We start from the raw sequence: 22,434 nt of genomic DNA, 5'->3' as shown, positions 1-22,434 counted from the left end.
GTGGGGTATTTCTAACAAATGAGATTTAAAATGAACCTTTGGATGAGGGCAGGAGGATTTGAGTTGACTCAGTTTGCCAGTTGGGATTCAAAGGATATTGCTGGGTGAAGGAGACGCTGGATAGCGAGTGTAGTGAAGCCTGGGTGGCAAGAAGCAGACAGCAGCACCTGGCATGAACACTGGTCATTTGACCCATCTCTTGGGGCCTGATCCCAAACTCTCTCCTCTTGCTTCCTTGTGGGATGCTCCTTTGTCTCGTCGATGAGGGAGGAATGGTGTGCTTTCCAGATGAAGTCACCAACATGAGCCGCTCCTGTTGACTCTCCCGTGACCGTTTTGTGGCCGGAGAACCTTCTTGGTGCCTTATCAGATGGGACAGTCACCAGCTGGTGTTCATTGCCCTCACTGCCGGTACGGCTGGGTTTGCATAGGGGACTTGGGGTAAATTTCTGCTGCGAGCACGTTCTCCTCCATTTTACGAGGGCAGCAGCCAAGCCAGGTGGATGCCAGGTTTGTCCGCAAGCATTGCATGCGATTTAGCTGCGTGACAAAGTCTGCTGGTGTTAGTGTGTGTGATCCCACTCCGTCTCCACCTGCAGAGGCGCGTGCTCTCTTTTGGGTGTTCCTGGGGGCATCCATGGCCCTGAGCACTAAATCACCGTCGTTGGTGCTGGTCTGGGGCCTGTCCTCCACTGGCGGTGTTGGGTACCTGCCTTGCCGGGCTCGAGTGGTGCGAAACAGCATCTGGACCACGATGTTCCTGACTTGTCAGATGCATCCCTGTGCTCTGGAAATGGCTGAGTGGTTAGCGCCAAGGAGGGGTGTGAGGCTTCACAGAGGAGTTCATGGCTGCAAAATATATGGCGTTCCTTCTGGGAAGGAACACACCCTGCTTCCTGGCCGCCGTTGTCCACGATCCGCCCTGCAGAAAGGTTTGTGTGTTCATGTGAACCGCCGACTGGGCGCTTCCAGTGGCAGCGGTGTCTCGGCATCAGGGTGACGGTGCCTGCGGGGCAGCGCTGCTCCACCTCGCGCGCAGGAGGCACGTCTGTCTGGCACTTGGCAAGAGAGAGCTTGCACGGCAGGTCCCTGCGCGGTACGGCGGGGTTTGCATCCGGGAGCATCGGTGTCAGGCAGCGGTGACCCGTGCCTGCGCTTGGGCAGGGAAGGGCAGAGCTCATCTCCCAGCTTCCTGCTCTGGCTGCTGAATTACAGCGCTCTGCTAGGACGGAAACAGGATCCAGGGACCCCAATTTCCACACCGTGCACGAGCTGTGGAGAGGCAGTGTTCTCACTGGGATCCTGCCAGAGCCGGAGGCGATAGGAACCCACGCCCTGTCGCTGGCCCGTTCGCGCTTTGGCTGATCCCCCTCCTGTTTTTTTTTTTCCATCGCAGGCATCCCGACTCTCATCGTCCTGGACTCCAAGGGAGATGTGATCACGCGGCAGGGGCGAGTGGAGGTGCTGAACGACATCGAATGCCGCGAGTTCCCCTGGCATCCCAAGCCTGTGCTGGAGCTGACGGACTCCAACGCCGTGCAGCTGAATGAGGGCCCCTGCCTCGTTCTCTTTGTAGGTATGGAGCATCGCTGCTTTGAAAGCAGGGCCTCTGCTCGGGCAGGGGGCTGGGTTACCTGCCGGCTTGGCTGGAGCTGGCCATGGGACTGAGAACCTGCCTCCGGTGGTGACAGTGTCCATGGGAAGGGACATCGGCCCATTTCTGTCACCAGGAGCAATGCTACAGGGTCCAGAGAGGCCATGGGGTGACAGGGGTCCCTGTGGAGTCCCCTCGAGGGATTCAAGGGGGCTGACAGACCTGGAGCCTTGCCCGTACCAGGGGAGGGGGCTGCTGCAGCTCACAGGGGTTTCCAGATCCGGCCTGTGCCCGCGGGTCTCCCGCAGCTCCAGCCCAGCCACACGAGGGATGCGATGGAGTAGTGATTGACAGTGGAGAGGAGCTGTTGTACCAAACCAGTGGCTGTGGGGAGGAATGCTGGTTAGGTGTTGGGGAGCACAAGAGAGACACTGTCACGGCTGGTGGTGGTAGAGACAGGAAAAGCCTTTCTGGAGCAGAGACTCGAGGCACACATGATGTTCCAGTGGAGGCAGAGGAAGCATCTCTGGGAGGGACCGGGGTTACACGGGAGGGGCTGGTAAGGGGCTGGCCTGGGGCATCTCACTTCCTCGCACACCCTTTGTGAGCATCACACCCTTCTCTGCAGCGCTGATAACACGTCTCTTGCTCTTTCCCTTCTTCCCTTTCAGATTTCCTTTTGACCCCGATTATTTATTCAGCATAGCCCAGCAGGGACGTGAGCACAGGGCCAAAAATACTCTCCTCGCGCGGGGAGGACCGGCTGGCCACGCCAAGTGTGATTGATTGGGGCTGGCGCTGCAGACCTCTGGAAAGAGTTATTTTTATCTTGCTCTGAGCAAAGTTTTTCTCTCACCTTGCTGCAAACAGCTCATCAGGAGAGCGCTCTCCGGCCAGCGGCGGGGGCTCTGGCTCAGCGCTACAGGGGACACGTGGCCTCAGTGAAATCTGCCGGCGATGTGCTGGGGCAGAGATGGAACTGATGCTGCACCAAGGTGGGATGGGGGCTCCTGGCCAGCCCATGTCCTGCTGGGAGAACCCCCCCAGCAGACGGGTGCCTGTGCTGTGCAGGCAGCAGCACCCCCAGGAGCAGGCAGCTGCGGGAGGAGGCAGGCTTAGCAAGAGCCAGTTGTGAATAAATCCTGACCGTTCTCCATCCGTCCCGGGAGAGGTTAGGGCTAGGTTAGCCAGAGTGTGCAGGGCTGCCTGGAGTGCTGCCAGCAGCGGTTGTTTGTAGAAAAGTCAATCCCTGCAGACACCCCTCAACTCTATGTATTTATCACTGTCATGCACACAGGACAGACCGTGAAATCCAGTGTGCAGTGTCTCTGGCATCTTCTTTGCTCAGAGAAGCTGGAGAGGAGGACAGGAACATGTGGAGCAAAGGCAGAGAGAGCTTTGGGCATGGGCTGGACTGGTCGTGTTGGGTGGTTACATCAGGGATCATGAGCACTGCATGAGCTGCACGTGACCAGGAGACCAGGAGCCTCTCTGCTGCCTTCTTACTTTTTTTTTATTTTTTTAAAATGCTAAAAGTTGTTCCCGAATTAATCGTTTCATCTCAATGCTGCTCAAGGACGCAGTCTCTCCTCTTTCCAGCTCAGTATTTGAACTTCAGTGGTGGCTGGCATTTGATTGATGTTGCCATCTCTTTCTACTCTACCTCTGTCAAATCAAAGCTGCCTTCACAGCGCTGCTGCCGCAGAGACTCGAGCAGAAAAGCTGCCGAGCAGCCATCCCAAGGCGGAGGGATGGTGGGTGGTGGGCAGGGGTGGCAGGCAGCCTCAGATCAGCACGTTCGTTTGGTCTTCAAAACATCCCAGCGCTTCTCAACCTGCAAAGCGGCTTTTTTGTGCCTGTTTGTCCCCGTGCGTCAGCAGCAGCACCAGGGGAGTGAGCGGGTGAAGTATTTGAGGAGCAGGAGCTGCTCTTCTGTTACGTGTTTCCCTGTCTCACATGAAAAGCGCGTTTCAGCTGCTCCCTAATTGCTACAGAGCCGCGCGGCTTTGAAGTTCGTGCTGCGCATCCAGGCTCCGGTTTCCTCCGTGGTGGTGCTGTGGGATAGAGCTGCCTGCGCCCGGCCGGTTTGCATCCGTTTGATCCTAACCTCCTTTTTGCCTTGCCTCTTTTGTTTTGTCTTCCCGCCTCTGTGCCCTGCAGATTCAGAGGATGACGGAGAGTCGGAGGCAGCGAAACAACTGATTCAGCCCATAGCTGAAAAAATCATCGCCAAGTACAAAGCCAAAGAGGAGGAGGCACCGTTGCTCTTCTTCGTGGCGGGCGAGGTAAGCGGGAAGGGCACAGGGCTGCATCCTGCTGTGTCTTCATATGAAGACTGAGCTGGGTTGGGTACCACTGTCGCTGCCTTTCAGATGGGTAAACTGAGGCACAGAGCTACTGCAGCCGGTCAGGGACTGTGGAGCAAAGCTAGACCTGAGTCCCAGCTCAGTTCCCTGCTCTCGTTGCTGGATATTACTTCTGGCAAAGGGATCCCAGCTGCATTTGGCTTAGAGGTGGAAAACCCTGACAGCGGGCGAGAGAGCTGCTGGGGATGGGCAGAGAGGGGCTGGGGAAGGCAGGAGGGAGCAGGAACCACCACTCTGGGGCTGCCAGCCCCATGCTGCGCTGCCTGCTGCCCCCTCCAACCCTGAGGCTGTGCGGGCAGGAAAGCTGCTGGGCAGGGGGACAGAAGCCGAGACTTGAGTTTGAGCCCAGCCCAGCTAGAGCTGCTGCCTTTGTTCCCACCCCTGGAGGAGGACAAGGACTGGTGCTCCAGCCTCCAGTGTGGGTGCTGCTGGACAAAACCGCTCCTGGGAGCAGCCAGGGGCCGCTCAGGGAGCAGTGAGGTGGCATGGGGCTGTGCTCCTGCTGCCGGACACAGCAGGAGCATCCCAGTTCCACTCTGCCTTGCCCATGCCGTTGGTGGCTGGGGTGATGTTTGAGGCACACACAGGCTGCAGTGCTTGGAGCCAGGGATCTGCTGGAGAAAATAGGAAAACGGGGCTTCTGGCCTCCCTTTCCCCCCGTGCAGGGACTTTGCCCTGCTGCAGGCTTGAAAACAAGGAGCGTTTTGTGTAAGGGTCAAAAAACCTTCCAGCCCCACCCCAGCCTGCAGTTCCCCTCCCGAGGTTCTGCTGGGAGCCTGGGCAGGTGGCAGCCGCTGCATGTCTGTCCGCCTGCTCCGTCCCTTCCACGCTCACGTCACAGCCGCAGTGTGCCGCAAGCAGGGCTCTCCGGAGCCGCCCTGCGCACAAAAGGGTCCCCACTGCCACGCGCCGGCCCCCCCTGCCAGGCGAGCCCCCTCTGCCGCCTTCCGCAGCCCCATCGGCCCCCTCCAGGCAGGCACTCCCACTCCCACCGCCATAATGGGTCTCCGAGCATCCCAGCTCAGCCCCATGCCCCTGAATAAGCCCCTTGTTGGAAAGGCTGGTTTGGGAGGGTCCGGGATCTGCCGCCCCCCCGTCCCCCAGAGCCTGCGAAACGTTTTCCTCCCGCCCGCCGGCTGTAGCTGAAACATTGCCCCTATTCATCCGGCTCCCGACGTCCCTGCGGCAGCCGACCCGAAGAATGGGGAGCGTCCAGTGCGTCCCATTCATCCGTCACCTCAATAGCCCGGAGCGCTGGCCCCGGGGTCTCCGCCGGCCTCCCGTGCACAAAGCAGCTCGGCCACGACCAGAGCAGGCGCCTCCCATTCCTCTCGCGGCGCTGTCTGGGCCCGTTTTGCATTGATTTAAAAAGATTTTTGGTCCCTTTGCGGCCATCGGATAAAGGACGAAGCATCCCGACACCTGGGCTGGGAGGCGGGAAGGGCGAGGGGTGGCCGAGCACCCCAGCCCCGCTCGCCATTCCCTGCCACGTGGTCCGGCTGCGCCAGAAAGCCCTGCAATGGAAGGGGAGGCGCGACAGGAGTTACGGCCGCCGCCACGGCGCGCTGCCGCCAGCCGCTAACCGGGTTGATTGATTTCTATCACCGGCCTTGGAAAGCGGCTCGGAGGAACGCCCCGTTTCGGATGCCGCCCGTCGTGGGCTTGGCTGGGAGCAGGAGATGAATCACCCCAGCAGCGGCTTTTCCTTGCACAGCCATGGCAGAGACAGATCCATTTTCCTCTTTGCCGGCGCTGTGCGGTGCCTGGCTGAAGGGAGGGCCACCCTCTTCCCTGCGAGCAGCTCGCTGTTAGGGAGTCCCGCAGCCTTGGCCCATGCCCTCAAACGCTTGGATCTGCTGGTGGAGTTTCGGTGTTGGCTCAAAGCACCGACGTCCATCCCATTCCCATTTTTCTGGTTTGCTCCAGGCATGTGTCTGGGTCCCTTCAGCATCCACCCCGGTGAGCAGCAAGGCTGTGGCTGTGCCAACAGAGTGTCGGTGAGCTCCCGCGTTCGGCGCTTTCCCCGCAGCTCCTGAGCTGCAGGTGCCGAAGTTGCTCCTGCCCCAGAGGCTCCAGGGTGGGGTCGGTCAGTCTGGGGGTGCTGGGACCCGTGCCCTGAGCAGAAAGGGTTGGAAGAGCGCACGGTCCCATCCCAGCCTGGGATTAATCAGCCCGGTTTGGTTTTGACACAAGCTGCGCTTGTGGTCCTGCAGTGCTGGTGCAGAGCTCCCTTGGGAGATACTTGCGGGCTGGACCACGGTGTAGAAGCAGAAAACTGCTCCTGGCTCTGCCAATGACTCCTCTATCCCTCTTGTTTTGGCCTCCAGGATGACATGACCGACTCCCTGCGGGATTACACCAACCTGCCTGAGGCTGCGCCCCTGCTCACCATCCTGGACATGTCAGCCCGGGCCAAGTACGTGATGGATGTGGAGGAGATCACGCCCGAGATTGTGGAAGCCTTTGTCAGCGACTTTCTAGCAGACAAGCTAAAACCCGAGCCCATCTAAGGGGGCTTCTGCGCCAACAGACATTATTTAAAACCAGGTCTCTCTTCCGCCGCTCGTGGATTCTCCAGCGTGTCCTCACGCCCGACCCAGTATCCAACCTTCTTGTGGTGCCTTGTTTTACGCAGTGAATCCTTCTCCTAAGCAAGCTCCTTGAGATGCACTTTCAGCAGGGAGTCGTTGGCGTTTGGAGACTTCGCTTGTGCTTCATGGTGATATATTCTCTAATAACCAGGCCAGAACTGTTACCGTATCGTTATTTTATACACGGCACTAGCTAGCAGGCAAATCTTTTTGCATGGTGTTCTTCCCAACGTATGCATCAGGCAGTGGATGGGGTTCTTGGGGTTCTTTTCTTCTCCTTCTCCCCCTTCTTTCCTTTCCTACCACCCCTGCTGACTAAGTGACTTTAAGGAAGCAATAAGGAAACTGTCTCCTTTGCCCCCAGCCCGTCCTTTCCAACGCCGGTGCCCTGACGAGGCCGAGACAAAGTCTTAACTGCTGACAACCTCTGAAAGGCCACGGCGCAGCCGAGCTCTCCCTCCTGGGGGTGAGACCCTTCCGGGTGGGTTTCCCACCTCCCACCCCAAGCACCGACAGCCTTAGGCAGCGCTGGCTGTGCATGTTGGGGGGTCACCCACCTGTGACTGGCTGATGTTCCTGTCCCCCTTCTCTGAGCCAGGAGGAGGACCACCACCGGGCTACCCTCGCCTCTCCCCATGTGCTCTCCCCATCCCTCCTCCTTCTCTCCTCTTCTCTGGTATGAATTGTCCTGTCCCCTCTATGTTAGTTGATTGAGCTGTTTTTCGTAGATTTGTCCCAAACCCAACGTTAACGGTGCTGTTCTTTAAAAAATAACCAAAAAAACCCCCAACAACAAAAAAAACCTCCCTAACCCAAGCAGCACAGCTGACCCCCCCCGAAAAGTGACATTGTAAAAACTGTACATGGTGATTGGAACTTTGTAATAAAACTGTTATAATAACCTCGTCCCTGGAGGTGCCGATTGCTGCGTCTCACTGTCAGGGAGAGGGACAGTCACAACCAGGATCCATGTGGGAAGAGGACCCCCCCAGCCTGTCCCCATGAGGGTGGGTGTCAGTGCTGGCAGCTCCCAGCACTGTGGCGGCTGAGCCGGGATCGCGTGTTCCCTGCACCTCACTCCGGAGGGTGACTCCCAGGAGCTGTTGGGAGACACCCCGGAGGGGTGAGCGTGGCCTCGCTGCACCCACCCACCCCATGGGCTCTGCTCACCGCCCCTCAGCCCAGGGTGCCCCCCAGCTCGTGCCGGACGTGCAGCAGTGGCTGCGATGGTTTCCGCCAGCGTCCCGGAGCCGTGTGCTGAATAGCGGGTGTTGTGCAAACCACCGCTTTTCCTTTCAGCTCGTTGGTCAGCCATGGCAGGATGGCAGCCTCTCCTCCTTTATCGCTGCTGCAGCAACTCGCCCTGGAGGAGCCCCGAAAAGCCGCTGGCTCGGCGAGGCAGGAACCATGTAAATCCAGCCTGTGTTTTGCACGTTTCAGAGGCTTTCGTGTTTGGTGGTGATTAACTGACTGGTGAGTTGCTGGAGGAGCAGCAGCGCTGCCCGGCTCACCCGTCCCTGAGCTGGGGAGGGCAGGAGCGGCTGGAAGGGGACAATTGCGACAGGTTTGTGGTTTGAAAGACCACGGGGTCTGTAACGTGGTCATGCTGGAGAGGGACTTTTTACAAGGGCATGTAGTGACAGGACAAGGGGCAGTGGATTTAAACTGAAAGAGGGCAGATTTAGATTGGATATAAGGAAGAAATTTTTTACTGTGAGGGTGGTGAGGCACTGGAACAGGTTGCCCAGAGAAGTTGTGGATGCCCCATCCCTGGAAGTGTTCAAGGCCAGGTTGGATGAGGCTTTGGGCAACCCAGTGTAGTGGAGGGTGTCCCTGCCCATGGCAGGGGGGTTGGAACTAGATGATCTTTGAGGTCCCTTCTCTAAGAAGAATCATCACACTATGATTCTGTGCTGCAGCGGCTGGGGTTTTTTTGCAGAGGGGGAACCCATATTCCCTTCCGGAGGTTGTGGTTTGGGTTCCCAGCGAGGCCGTGAGCTCAGCTCTGCCACAGCTGCTCTGGTAGCTGCTCGGTAGGAACTGGAGCAAAAGCAACAATTTTCTGCCTGAGAATTGGGTTGTTTGGGGTTAATTTGATGAGACCGGAGCTGGAAGTGGGCTCTGGAGATGGAATTGCTCAGCTGGAGCAGTTTCAGGCTCGAGGTAACACCGCTGTCTGAGAATGCACCACACACCCAGCCCAGGCAGCACTACAGGTCGCTCCGATACACAGGCTGGGGCATGGAAGAGGCTGAATCTCTGGATATTTCTCAAGCAGAAAATAGAAATTATTTCAGTGTGGTAACGGGAAACCAGAGCCAGCAGAGGTGGACTGGTGGCAAGCAGCTGGTTGTGCAACTCACAGCCAGAGCAGAGGAGGCATTTTTAAATGCTCAACAAGACAGGTGGCAGCCAGCCCTGTCGCAGGAGCCGTCCAGCAACATGCAGCTGCCACCGATGCAGAGTGTTGTGCAGCCTGGGCAGCAGCCTCCAGTGTTACCAGGACTACATGGCACATCCCGGATCTGGGGAGGTGGGTGCTGCAAGCTGACTTGCTGCCCTTGGGGAGGGACGGGCAGGCCCCGGGGTGTGCTTCCCTGGGCCCCAGCACCCGTTCCCCTTGGAGGGACGGCCACAGCTCCTTTTCCACCCCTTCCCTCCCTCATTTGTAGTTAATCCACGCTGAGGCTCAGCTGTCAGAACAAGCGGTGCACAGGCGGCTGCACAGGGACAGACTCTGCCACCTCCCGGCAGTGGCACAGTCGTGAGTGCTGGAGCTCAGACATCCCACATTGCAGCCAGCCCTGCTCTCATCACTTGTTAGACCACGGGGTTTGGGTAAGCACAGACAGAACCCACTCAGGTTGCCACTATTTGGCCTTTCTGACCCCAAAACCACTAGCAGGAGCCAGGCTGCACAGCCCCGGGCTGCGGGAGGAAGGACACAGCTGCATCCTGGCCGGGCTGGCACAAACACTGCTGTAGCAGCTGTGCCCTGACCCCGCAGCGAGAGATCTGAGGCCTCCCCAGACCTGCTGGGTGAGAGAGTGAGAAAAGCGGGGCAGTGGGCAGCTGGGGCTGGCTGCCGGCAAGGCAGGGCCCCCACCCGCCCCCTCTCCCTTCTCACTAGCATCCCCGTGCGGCCGCAGCCTCGCCCGGGAGTCACACACTCACCCGGGCAGCTCCAACGCTGCCAGAGCTGTTTTAACATTCACTTACTGCGAACCAAACAGGCCAAGCTGCTCTTTTATTAACTCTACAGCATGCCAAAGGGAAGATGCTTTTTCAGCTCCCAAACCTCAGCAGTTTAACCCACTACAGGGAACTTCAGCCTTTCGTCTTCCTGCTTGTGCCTCTGCAGCAACTGTCTCTTCCCCTCAAACAGCACGATGCCAGCAGCGATAGCGGAGTTCAAGCTGTCCACACCTGGCACCACGGGAATGACCAGTCTCTTCCCCCCAGTGCTGGCTGCGAGGTGAAGCGCATCTGGACTCAGACCGTGGGTCTCTCCGCCGATCACCACTGCCACTGGAGTCCGTGTCCAGCTCTCATAGTAATACTGCGCAGCCAGCTCTGGGATGCAGACTCCCGCCACTCCCTCCTCATCCTCATGCTCAGGAGCAGCCTCAGGTTTGGATTTCACAGGAGCTTTTGGGTTGCCAGGAGCAGAGCCAACCCCGCCAGCTTCCCTCGGCACGGACACGGTCTCAGCCTGAGTGCCTGGGTCTCTGTTGTCGGCCACGCAGACCTGGACGCCGGCAGGCAGGTTGCTGGGAACAGATTCCCAGTCCAGGTTGGCAATGATGGGCAGACGGAAGTGAGCTCCCATGCCGGCACGAAGCACCTTTGGCTCCCACGGATCCACACAGCCTGAGACAGAAGGGAGGAAAACAGTGACGGTGCAGCAGCTCCCACTAAGACGGATTCAGCAGCCACTGCTTCCCGCAGCAAATCACATCTGGGCTGGGCACTGGTTACAAACTCTTGGGAACATCATCTTGAAGCGCCTTTTATTCCCTGCCTTACCCCCAAATTACTCAAACTAAACTTTTTTTTTTCCCCAGGAAAAGGCTCTTACCTTTGGTGAGCAGCACTTTCTCACAGCCTGCTCCTGCTGCAGATCTGAGAATAGTTCCCAGGTTTCCTGGATCTCGGATATTGTCGCAGATGAGGAGCAGTGGCAAAGAGCTGGTTAGCTGAGCAGCAGGGTAAGACATCTTGGCATGGTCAGGCTTGGAAAAGATCCCTGAGGAGACAAAGTGCTGACAGGCTTCTGACTAACACAGGAGAGGGCTGATCTGATTTACTTGGCCCAAATCTCTCTACAGATGTGCTGGAGAAAGCGTTAGGAAAAGCACCGCTTAAAAGAAGCTTGAGAAGAGTTTGTCACTTTACAAGGAGAACTATTTCCCAGCAGAGCTGGAGCAATGTGCTATTAAAAACGAGCGTCAGCACCTTCAGTGCACTCTTGGAGCCACTTTCACAGGTACCACAGCAGGCCGAATAAAAGGGAATGATCTCAGATTATACCACTCTTGACACACTGCCAGCATGTGTAGGGGAAGGTTATGGAGAGAGAGTCATTATCCACTTACTAAGTATGAAATAAGTTTCCCTTTGAGCAGTGCTGTGACTGTTTCCAAGGCAACTTACCTATAAGCCCCTGAGGAGTTATAACATCAGACCAGCTCTTAATGTCTTCAAATTTCACCTTAACTAAGTTGGCTCCTTTTAGCTCTGCCTCGGGCAGCTCCTTCAGCTGCCCCACCGTGCTGAAGAAGAGAGTCTGCAGCACAGCTCCTGCCTCCAGGGCGTCCTTGATCAGCCTGTGCCCCTCCAGCAGAACCTTCCTGTGATGATCCCGAAACTTCTTCGACTTGGCGATAGTCACCACCTTTCTGCGGAGAAGTTAATCAGAGAAAACGGCTGTGACTCCCAACACCTCCAGTCTGACGTTTGCCACGGAGAACTTCCCTCGGGAGCCCCCCCGGTACTTCGGACGGGCTGGAACGGGCATCGCCGCATCGATCTCGCCCCAGAGCCCCCCAGGTGTCGGCGTTTCCCTCGAAATTCCGCCGCCGGGCGGCTCCACCGGGGGCTCGGAGCGGGGCAGCCCCCCCGCCCCAAAGCGCGCCCCGGGCACGGCCCCCTCCCGCCGCGCTGCCGCCCGCGGGCCGCGCCTCACCCCAGCCTCCGGTCACCGGGCGCCGCCTTCTCGTACCACAGCCCCGGCCCGGCCGAGCTCCGCTCCACCGCTGGCGGCGGCGGCGGGGGGGGGGCGGGCGGCGCCCGGGGGCTCTGCTGCGCCTCGGCCGCCGGGCCCCGCTCCTTCCGCGGCGGCAGCACCCGCACGGGGCTCCGCCGCAGCGCCCGCACCCCGCGCCGCCCCACCGCCTCCTCGCCGGGCCACAGCAGCGACCGGCCCAAGGCCGGCGCCAGCCTCCTCAGCGCCGCCATCTCCCGCCGTCACCGCCGCAGCGCCGGGCGCGCCGCGTGACGTCACGCCCTCCCGCCATGGCGGCTCGGCGCGCGCTGCACTTCGTCTTCAAAGTGGGCGACCGCGGCCGGACCGCGCGCTTCTACCGCGAGCTGCTCGGCATGCGCGTGAGTGGCGGGCCGGGCCGGGGGGGTGGGGGGTGCTGCCGTCGCCCACCTCAGCCGCGGAAGTCCCGGGGCTCCCCCCGGGCAGGATGGCGGCGCGCCGGGCCGCTCCCCTGCCCCGAGGGACGCGGGTCCCGGCGGGGGGCGCGGGGGTGAACGGGGAATCGCCGCTTCTCCGCGCTGACGCCTCTCTCGCCCGCTTCGGAAGGTGCTGCGGCACGAGGAGTTCGAGGAGGGCTGCAAGGCCAGCTGCAACGGGTGAGTGCCCCGCGCCGTCGATAGTCGCGACACACCCGCCGGCCGTGGCTCCGTTCGGGTCGGTGTAAATACTTCCCTTGGGATCAACGGTTCCCCGTTTCGCGGAGGTGCGGGGTTAGCGCCGAAACACAAGTATTGCTTGTTACACCTATAAACTGACGCGGTATTTTATAAAATTATTTCTAAACTTCTCTGGAGTTACATTCGCTTATGTCCAGTTTTTTCCAGCCACGGGGCTCTCTGGGGTTTTGAGTTAAAAATCCCTCCTGGTAGCCCCAAACACTTGTGTCTTTCTTCATGAAGGAACAAATCCTACAGTCCGGTGCCTAACTGCTTACTTTTCCTGCTTCACCGTAAGGAAACGCACGTGTAATTCCAAATAATGAGCATTTCACGCTCTTAAAAACGTGAGCTGTTAAGGAGGAGGTAGCATTGTTGTCTGTCGCGTGGTCGTGGATGGCAGCCTGGGGTCAAAACTGTTGACCAGGAGATGCCCATCTGCTGGGAGACTCCTTCACGGGTGTCAGCTCCTGCTTGGTGGGAGGTTACTGTGCCGATTGTTTACTCTAGAAATGCAATTCTTCCTTGAAGCACTTAATACTTGCAGTTCTTGATGTGTGTTTCTAATAATCACAACAATTAAATACGGATGTCCCAGCCCTTACGATGGAAAATGGAGCAAAACGATGGTGGGTTACGGGCCAGAAGACAATCACTTTGTTGCAGAATTGACTTACAATTACGGTATCGGAGAATATCGCCTGGGCAATGACTTTCTGGTAAGTGCTACACTTAGCAGCAAAATCTTCTTATGATAAGCTTTTTTATTTTTACAATTAGGAATCTGTTCAGCGTATAGTTTGTACAGTTGCGCTTTTAGGCTGTTTGGCCCTTAAATGCTTTTTATTCTTGCTTTTGTCGTCTGCAAGCTGGAAGAGCAGAAACTAGAGCAGCTTTGCTCAATTCAGGAAATGCTTTCTTGAGTTTCACCTCTTAGCTGCTGTGTGTGTGGCACAGCTGGTATTTGCTGCTAGATCTGACATGGAGCGGTTAGCTGAGAAGGATCGTGCTGTAGGAAAACACTCTTTTATTTGTTATTATTTCTTTGTTATTTACTAACTGATAGCCAATGAAGATCTCGCGTTTCATCTATGAAGACGTGTTTAATTGTGTTTTCTTGTTGTTTCCCCTGAGCAAATATTCTTCCTCCAGTTTGTGGGGTGTTGGGGAACAGCTGCTTGGAGCCACAGCTGTCTGCCTAACCTGGCAGAACAGTTAGGAACTTGGTTTTCCACTTCCATGCAATGCATCAGATTGGAGTTTCAAATTCCTTTTGCTTTTTGATTCCCTTTGGCATGAAAGAAGGGTAGATTAATGCATTCCAGATACATGTGGGATGCACAGTAAGGTTAGGCAAGATACCTGGCTGTCTCTGTGTGTCCGTTCTGTTCTCCCTAGGGCATAACACTCGTGTCCAGCCAGGCCGTGAGCAATGCTAAGAACATGGGGTGGCCCCTCAAAGAAGTTAGAGCTGGTATTTTTGAAGCTGAAGCCCCAGGGGGATACAAGTTCTACTTGGAAGACAAGACACAGCTCAAGGAAGGTGGAACACGCACGCTCACTCTTATTGGTGTTCAGGAGAGGTTTATGAGTGGAATGTTAGAATGGGCTGTGTATTCATTGTGCTGGCGTTACATGAAACGGAGCGTGGTTGTTTTATTTGCCACTTCTCAAGAATGTAAAACTATGCGTTTAAAGCTACAATATATTTGTAATTAATTTCAAATTATTTCAATTTCATAGATCCTGTGCTAAAGGTAACCTTGGGTGTCTCCGATCTGCAGAAGTCTCTTAACTACTGGTCTGGTTTGCTCGGGATGAAAATATACGAGAAGGATGAGGAAAAACAAAGAGCTTTGCTGGGCTATGCAGATAACCAGGTTAGTCCTTGGAAAACTTTGCAATTCTGATCTTCAAGGGTTGCGTCACATCATAGAAACCTCTCATTTCGTGAGAACAAAATCTTATAGGGAGAAAAAGCTCTTCATTAAAGCAACTGTGCACTTAATTCTGAGCGTTTTAATTAAAGCTTGCGTACGCTTAACTGCATATTTTTTTTAAAAAAGCTGTGGTTTGCTCTGGTAATTCTGGCTTGTTGGGAAATATGCGTATGGGCAATTTTGAAATCATCCGCATCAGCGAAAAGCTGGAGTGAGTGTAGCACAGGGAACAGTGTCCTTGCAAATCAGCCTTTCTTTTTTCCTCTTTCAGTGTAAGCTAGAGTTGAAGGCTGTTGGAGGAGCGGTGGATCACGGGACAGCGTTTGGGCGGATTGCCTTCTCCTGCGCAAAGGAAGAGGTAACGATCACGTTTCTCTTACCCCTTTCGTTACCCAGAGCTGACTAGTGAGGATTAATTTCTAAAAAATATCTCGAATGCAAACAAAATAATACTGAGCAGATGCCTGGTTTATATTTCTCACAGTGGGAATGCAATGGAGTTGTGGGTAATGGGGAACTGGAGGTGAGGACAACCTGAATGCATCTGAGCTTTGTCTGACTAGAGTTGATTATTGTTTGTTTTCTGTTTAAGTTGCCAAACATTGAAGCACTGATGAAAAAGGAGAATCAGAAAATTTTAACACCCCTGGTTAGCTTGGACACACCTGGCAAAGCCACAGTGCAAGTGATTATTTTGGCTGATCCTGTGAGTAATATTGGAAATAGTGATTAAATTTGATGTAAATTTCTCTCTGGCATTTATCTAACGTACCTGTTCTTAAACTTGTTTTAGGATGGCCATGAAATCTGTTTTGTGGGAGATGAAGCGTTCAGAGATCTGTCCAAGGTGGACCCTAACGGTGACAGATTGTTAGATGATGTAAGTAGTGCTGTCAGCACATTCGTTTTCTTCCTGATTGTAGACCCTCGTAGAATCCGATTTTCGTTCCACGTGGAGTTTTTCCGAGAAGCAAGGTGAATGGTCTCTTAGCTCAGGCTGCTTTCTTGCTGAGGAAAACAAATGAGTTTTTAAAGTTCACTGAGTGTCCTGGCCAGGGTTTTCCAGCCTTGCTTGGGCAGCCGGGTGGTGGTGTGTTTTGCTGGACACTTCAACAATGCTTTGGTGTAAGTTACCACAGAAAATTATTTGTGAGTTGCAGTAACGTCAGCGCAGCTGGACATCCTCCCGAGGCAGAGCTCTGGGGGAGGGCTGTGTTTAAACTGTCCTGTTTTGCTCTCGTTTTACCAGATCAGCTGTTTGCTGCAGCAGAGAACGTTGATTTTCAGTGCCAGTTTTCTTTACTAGTATGTAAAAAAAAAAAAATAATGTATCCATGAGAATAGCTTTCCTCCAGATTAGAAAGTGTCGTCGGGATCAGTCGGGGTTTGTGGGAGAGGTTGGTGAGTGTGAGCAGCTGGGTGTCTGGTGGCTCAGCTGCTCTTCTGAACACATTAATGCTTTTCTTTGTGCAGGCCATGGCGGAGGACAACAGTGACAAATGGTTTGCTGCGCAGAAAATGAAGAAGGCTTCTGCTTAGCTGGAGAAAAGGGCTGGACGGCTCGCTCGTGCCTTTGTTTTCATCTGAGCAAATGTAACGTGTTGCATTATCCCTCCCAGTAAGAGGGCACAGTAATGTCCCATGGTGGTTGGTTTGTTTTGTTTGAGTTTGTGTCTCGTACTGTGACTCTCCTTTCAAGCAAATAGCATGTTCTCCTTCAAAAAAAATCAGATTGTGCAGGTTGAGCAAGTGGCTTCAAAAACAGGGGCCAGCAGTTAAGAGGAAAACCTCGCATTTCTCTGTTGTTACAGTTGAAAAAAAGGTTGCTGTGTTCACGACAGTGTCTAATTCTCTGACTAATTGGCTTTAGCTGTCCTGGATTTGCAGCTTAGAGAAGAGATTTTCAGATAGATGTGGCTGGTACTCCACTTCCGTGGCAAAATGTCAGGCTGAAGGGAAGGGCTGTGCACAGAGGACTCGAGCAGTTCAGCTATCGTAGCGTGTGCTTCTTTATTCATGTGCTTTAGCAGGATAGTTTTTCTGTTCCCAAAATTCTGGTCTGGAACGAACCCTATTTTCATTCCAAGATGTTTCCCCAGCTTTCGAGGTGAAATATTCACTGGAGAAGCCCGTGGTGTGTTTCTCACTGGGGGCACATCGTCGATCTGGTGGTTTCCAGCCCCCTACCAAGCTCCTGCGTGCCCGTCTCCCGATGGAGCGCACGGAGCCTTTTACATTCCAGGCGGGAGCCAGCACCATGCTTCACGGCACACGGCAGCGCTGTGCTGTCTGCTGAGGTGCTGGGAGGCAGCTTGAAATAAGTATATTGAGGTTTTGCAGTTGCTTTTGCCGAGAGGTTGCCTTTGGAGGTAACAGTTCAGGGTTTATTCCATTGGAATGAAGTCACTCTGCTTTCGCTAGTGGGATAAAGGCTGGGAATACAGGGAGTGATTACCAGTGTTGTCTGGTCTGTAATCTTTTTTTGGTGAAAACCTTAAATAAATTTCGCAGAGAAAAGCAGGCAAAATCAGCAGCGTTAGCCATCACCGAGGCGCATCGGCGCTTGCCATGAATATCCCGAGATCCAACAGGAAAAAAAAATTCCTCGCGGTGATTTTGTTGCTTGAGCTTTTCCATTCGAGTTCAACGCTGATTTTTCAGTTGCGTCTCGATCCAATTACACGTGTGACACTGGCGCAGCCGGTCGCCGCGGCACAAACCACCGCGCTCCGGGAGGACGGTTTGGCGTCGGGAATTCATCCCGGGGCGGGCGGTGCCACCGCCGGGCCGCCAGGGGGCGCTGCGGGGCGGGGCGGGGCCGCGGGCGGCAGAGCGCGCCAGGCGCAGGTCGGCCACGCCGCCGCCATGGAGCCCGGTGCGTGCGGGGCCGGGGGGCGCGGGGCGGCGGGGGCGGGCGGGACCGGGGCGAACCGGGCCGAGGTAACGGTGTTTCCGCGCAGGGCCGTGGGGCGTGTGCGAGGAGACGGCCATCCTGCAAGGCGCCTTCCTGCTGGCCGCCCGGCTGACGCAGCCGCGGCCGCTGCGGGAGCTGCGCAAAGCCGACTGGCCACGCGTGGGACCCCCCATCACCGACGCGCTGCGGGAGATCGGGGCCCGCTGCCCGTCGCCGCTGCAGCACAGCCTCTGGAAGAAGGAGGCTGTGGCCATCGTCTGGGCGAAAGTGCTGCTGCCATGCCCGCCGGCCGCCTCGCTGGACCAGGAGTGGAAGGAGGATGACTTCTTCTCCATGGGCAGGATGATCCCCGACGTTAACCACACCGTCCTCTTCGAGCTGGTCAAGGCCCTCGGTGCGCCCCGGCTCTTGGTGCAGCTGCTGCTGGCACTGCCCTGGGATGTGCGCCAGAGCCAGCTGGAGCACTTGGTGGAGTACATCGCCAGTGAGACATCCCCGTCAGACGTCAGGTTCTTCTTGGATGTGTGGTGGGAGGTGATGAAACACAAGGAAGGGCAGGAAGACTCAACAGTCTCCACGTTCAGCTCTCTCATACGTCAGCATGGGTGCGAGTCCTCTCTGGACGATGGTCTCCAGCCCCCAAAGAGGTTCAAGGGTGACTCTGGCTCTGCAAATGACCCCTCTGCTGCCACCAGCCTGCTCATGGTGCTGATAGAGGGGTTAAAGCAAACCTACAGGAGCATCATTCTGCCCTGTATGAGGTGCTATGCCTTGGCCAACCTGGTGGAGCTGCTGACCCTGTTCAGCGAGCTGGGGTCAGAAGGCAGCCCACTTCCTGTCGCTGAGTACCTGGAGAAGGTCAGCTCTGTGGTCAGCCTCTGGACCAGTGACACTGAAAGCGGGTACCACCACAGCGGGCTGGACGAGAAGGTGAAGGAAGCAGAGAGAAGTGTGAGCCTCCTGCCCGTGGCCAAGCTCTCTCATGAGGAGCTCTTTGTTGGCTTAAACTTTCTCTGCAGCTTGTTGCATGCCTGGGGAGAGGAGCTGCAGGGCACCCTGAATAGCTCTGAGGAGCTCTGCTATGAGAGCTACCGGCTCCTGGACGCTCTTACCACCTTCAGGAAGAACCTAGTTCGCTTCTCAGAGACTGGAAACCGGGGTGAGGATGAGGCACACGTAGTGTTAGAGCTGACAGAGATCACCAAGGACTTTCTCAAGGAGATCAGCGTCAGCCTGAAGAGCAAGGATTCTGACACCAGCCTTCTGTCTTCAGTTGCCATGACAATCGTTGAGCAAAAGCTGGATCGGCATGTGGAGGTGTGCTACATTTTTGCTTCTGAAAAGACCTGGGCCTTTTCGAAGGACTGGGTTGACTGTCTTGTGAAAAGCAAAGCTCTTTTCCAGAAACCAGACCTAGTTTTGCAATTGCTGGAGACACTGGTGAACTTTGCCATGTCCCGTCAAGACGAGGAGTCCCGAGAGCTGCAGATGCAAGTGACCAAAGCCATCGTGGAGTGTTACACTGAGCTGTCACTAACTGACAAAAACAAAGTGATCTCAGGTGTCCTGGCATCCTGGGGTGGACCAGGTCTGTCCTCGAACTTGGAGGTTGTCATGGAGGGGTTCCAGGAGGATCTGAATGTGACTTTCAACCAGATCACGAAGAGCGTGTCTGATGAAGGCCTGACCAGGGCTGTGGCTTCTGTGGCCAGGCTCACACTGCTGTACCCTGAGGCTACGGTGAAGCGGATTTGTAATCTCGCTGTCATCAACCTGGGAGCACACCAGTTCCTTGCACAAATCCTCTGCTCCTTCCCAGCGCTGAGCTTCTTGGAGACCAACGATGATCCAGGCAGGCCCGGCAGCCTGGTGGTGAGGTGTCTGGAGGAGGCAGTATGGGGGAGGTTTTCCACTGCGAGGGAAGAGGAGCAGTTCCTTGAGTTCCTGACCTTTCTCATGCAGCCAAGCTCAGCCACCCCACTTGTGTCACCTGCAGAGGTCACCAAAGCCTTTGTCCTTCCCTGTTTGAAGTCAGACTCTGCTCAAATTGAACTGAGCCTGCAGATCCTCAGTAAGGTTTTGGGGATACAGACCCCTTCAGAAGAGCACTGGATCAAGTCCTGTCACCCATTCCCACTTCTCCTCAGCCTCTGCAAGCTTCTAGATGGTTACACAAAGTACTGGCATCAGCCCAGGGACCAGCTCTTCCCTTCGCTGGAGACCAAAGACCTGGTACTGAACATCCTCTGCCAGCTCTGTGAGGTGGTGAGACCTGAAGTCGCCCCCTCCCCTGAGCTGTGGGTCCAGTCGCTGGCTTGGCTTCACAGGAAGGTGGCATCACTGGACTGGACCATCGGTCTCCGGCTGAAGAAGCTTTACGGAGACCATTTCAAGAACGAGGTCCCGGCGACGCTGTTTGAGATCTGCACGCTTCCTGAGGAAGAGTGGACATCCCAGCCTTTGCCAGCTTATGGACCGGGCAGCGGCCTCCTGGCATGGATGGAGTGCTGCTGCTTGTCCACAGCGCTCAGGGAGATGATGCTGAGGCTCCTCACGGTCAACGTGGACAACCCTGAAGAAGTGAATCTCTTCAGCAAAGGGTTCCTGGTGGCCCTCGTTCAGGTCTTCCCTTGGTGCAGCCACAGTGAGTGGAAGAGGCTCACGCACGTGGTTGAAAACCTGCTGCAGAGGCAAGTCTTGCACGTGCCGTACACGCTGGAGTACGTGCAGTACATGCCCCTGCTCAACCTCCGGCCGTTTGCCTGCTACCTCCAGCTCTCCGTGCTCTTCTTGCGGGGCTTCCAGCTCCTCTGCAGCTCCAGCTGTTCCAGCTGGCTGCCGGCAGAGGCTTGGCTCCACGTGGTCCAGCTGTACTGCGGCAGCCTCATGGACCTGCTGGGCTCCGTCAAGAGCGCCGCGGGGCCCCCCTCGCACCCCACCGAGGACAAGACCTCCACGCAGGAGGTGTCCTTCATCTGCATCCAGATGTTCTGCCACCTGCTGCACGTCGCCGCCATGCTGCCGGAGAAGGGGTGCAGCGAGCCGCTGGTGGTGGTGGCTTTGGAGATCCTCTCGCAGTACGAGGCGTTCAGCAGCGCCGATACATCCCCCAGCAACACGCTGCGGAGAGCCAACGAGAGGCACTTCCTGGAGTCCATCACGGACAACGTCGGTGACGAGGCGCTGCGCGGCACCCTCCTGCAGAAGCTCAGCAAGCTGGGAGCTCGCTCGGCCGGGGAGCTGGCTTGAGAAGCTGGAGAGGGCGACAGGAGAGACCTGACGCTGCCTCAGGGGAGCCCTTACGTGGAAAGCTGTAAGATCTGTAATAAACCCTGTCTATTTTTCTCTTTTGAACTGATTTCCCCCCTGCTGTGTCTTCTTCCAGCCTGTCCAAGCAGTGAAGGGACCATGTAAAGGTGGGCAGGAACAGCCGCTCTGATTTTCCAGTGGGAATAGCGGTGCAAGCAGCTGTTCCTGAGCCCGGCTGCTGGTCCCACAGCTCCAGCCTTGCCTGCCGGCGGTCTGGATTTATAGAGACACCCTGGCAGCCTCCGGCATCAGGGAAAGCATTTCCCTCCAGCTCCTCTGCCGCCGGCCCTCTCCCAGTCCTGGTTGGATTGCTGGGTTCTCCACGCGCTGCCAGCCGCCAAGAAGCGAGTCGGGTGAGTTCAGGACCAGGACGGGCAGGTGCCTGTGGCAATCCGCGTGCGGAGGTGGGGATGCAGCAGCCCCGTGCGTTAACACCCCCTGCCCAGAAGCGAACGGCACGTGGGAGAAACATCCAGTGGTGTGACCTGGAAAGGGAATCTTTATTGGTCTCCTGATAGGCGCGGTAGTAAATAGGGCAGTGTTAGTGCAAACTGAGATGCCTCATTGGCTTTTTTTTTTTCCCTTACGTAAGGCACGTTATTTGCAATGAAAACAGCGAGATGCAAACATCTGTAACGGGTAGCAAGCGGTTTATACCATTAGCTGGTCTCGATCGTTAATGTAACAGTAGTGTTTCTGCAATAACCGACTACACGTCGGAAGAGGCCCTTTTATTTTATCCTTCCCAGAATACAGCTGTGGCTGGGACAAGATCCAACACCCACAAGAACTGGGTCCTCAGCCCTTCCAGCCGTTGTTTTTAGACAGAATGAAAGGCACAGAGTGGCCACAGGTTTCTGGGCATGGGTGGCTGGAGCAGGGGGACCCCCAGGCAAGGGTGGGGGGCTGCAGGGAGGAGGTGGCTGCCCTGGCTTGTGCTGGCTGCAGGGAAGGAGCCAAAGTGCTGCTGTCTGACTTGCATGCACCTGCAGGGCTTGTGAACCCCACAGTGCAGGGAGAGCCAGGAAGCTTTCCTCCATGGAAACGGGCCGAACTGATGAAGGACACAGCTCAGTGCCCTGCTCTGGGGTTGCTGGTTCCTCCTGCACTGACCCAGTTCCCTCTGGCAGCCTTCGCCTTGCGGGAGAGTGGGATGGGCAGGAGGGAAGGACCATATGACCAGAGCTCAGGCTGTACTGGCACCCACGGGTGCTGCCAGGGCTGCTGGTGTCAGCTGGAGGCAGGGCAGGGCGTACCAGATGATTTTAAATACCCGTTGTGGGGACACAGGGCAGATAAAAGCAACTGCAGTCAGGGGAGAGGGTTGAAAGTTGCATCCCCTGCCAAGAAAGGGCTCTGCATAGTGCCCTGTGTGTTGTGAGATGAGGACTTGGCAGTCTTCTGTCCTCATCCTGCCCTTCAGCCATGGGTGCTCTGCCCTGCCAGTGTTGCTCTGAGGCAGCATTAACAGTTCCTCTATCCTGATGTGAGCTTCTCTCCCCTCCAGCCCACTGGGAATGCCGGAGCCACCCTCCCCTGGGACTGTCAGCCACAAGACAGGAGACAGTCAGAGCAAAAAGCACCTTTGGGTTCAGTGGAGTCTTAAACTTTGAGTTTGGGCCCAGCAGCAGCGGGAGGTGCCTGCAGAAGGGGAGAGGCTGAACGCGGCTGTAGTGTAGAGGCAAAGTCGGTAAAGGTCAGGAACGGGCTGCGCAGAGCCGTGCCGCAGCCCCGGAGTCTGGCTCTGCTCTCAGCTGGAGGCTGTAAACTGGAGCCGGAGGAGCGAGTCGGGGCTGCAGCA

The 22,434-nt window shown here is 56.3% G+C and overlaps 4 protein-coding genes across 5 annotated transcripts in view; 3 read left to right on the top strand and 1 right to left on the bottom strand.

Annotated features, from left to right (window-relative positions):
* NXN (nucleoredoxin) overlaps positions 1-6,470 on the top strand; it is a 50,988-nt gene extending 44,518 nt beyond the window's left edge. The window contains exons 6-8 of one of the 2 annotated variants that reach the window (XM_086624747.1): positions 1,397-1,576; positions 3,755-3,879; positions 6,288-6,470. In XM_086624747.1, coding sequence (XP_086480873.1) covers positions 1,397-1,576; positions 3,755-3,879; positions 6,288-6,470 — 488 coding nt within the window. The remainder of the gene's footprint in view (positions 1-1,396; positions 1,577-3,754; positions 3,880-6,287) is intronic. The other variant, XM_086624748.1, reaches the window with a different exon arrangement.
* Positions 6,471-9,780: 3,310 nt separating this feature from the next.
* On the bottom strand, positions 9,781-12,008 carry MRM3 (mitochondrial rRNA methyltransferase 3). Its single transcript, XM_086624688.1, has 4 exons — positions 11,737-12,008; positions 11,205-11,449; positions 10,630-10,797; positions 9,781-10,421 (listed from the first exon to the last, which is right to left on the bottom strand). The coding sequence occupies exons 1-4, from the start codon at positions 12,006-12,008 to the stop codon at positions 9,859-9,861; spliced, it is 1,248 nt and encodes a 415-aa protein (XP_086480814.1). The 3' UTR covers positions 9,781-9,858.
* A 57-nt stretch (positions 12,009-12,065) lies between these two features.
* GLOD4 (glyoxalase domain containing 4) lies at positions 12,066-16,248 on the top strand. Its single transcript, XM_086624460.1, has 9 exons — positions 12,066-12,155; positions 12,361-12,410; positions 13,069-13,189; positions 13,869-14,013; positions 14,214-14,350; positions 14,682-14,768; positions 15,003-15,116; positions 15,204-15,290; positions 15,884-16,248. The coding sequence occupies exons 1-9, from the start codon at positions 12,066-12,068 to the stop codon at positions 15,947-15,949; spliced, it is 897 nt and encodes a 298-aa protein (XP_086480586.1). The 3' UTR covers positions 15,950-16,248.
* A 1,027-nt stretch (positions 16,249-17,275) lies between these two features.
* On the top strand, positions 17,276-20,715 carry GEMIN4 (gem nuclear organelle associated protein 4). The gene is made up of 2 exons (XM_086624602.1): positions 17,276-17,285; positions 17,371-20,715. The coding sequence occupies exons 1-2, from the start codon at positions 17,276-17,278 to the stop codon at positions 20,571-20,573; spliced, it is 3,213 nt and encodes a 1,070-aa protein (XP_086480728.1). The 3' UTR covers positions 20,574-20,715.
* Positions 20,716-22,434: the final 1,719 nt, after the last annotated feature.

The sequence above is a fragment of the Tauraco erythrolophus genome, chromosome 21 (genome assembly GCF_009769465.1).
Source record: "Tauraco erythrolophus isolate bTauEry1 chromosome 21, bTauEry1.pri, whole genome shotgun sequence".
Lineage (NCBI taxonomy): Eukaryota > Metazoa > Chordata > Aves > Musophagiformes > Musophagidae > Tauraco > Tauraco erythrolophus.
Note: the sequence above shows the minus strand (reverse complement) of the source record. Positions and strands in the feature narration are given on the sequence as shown.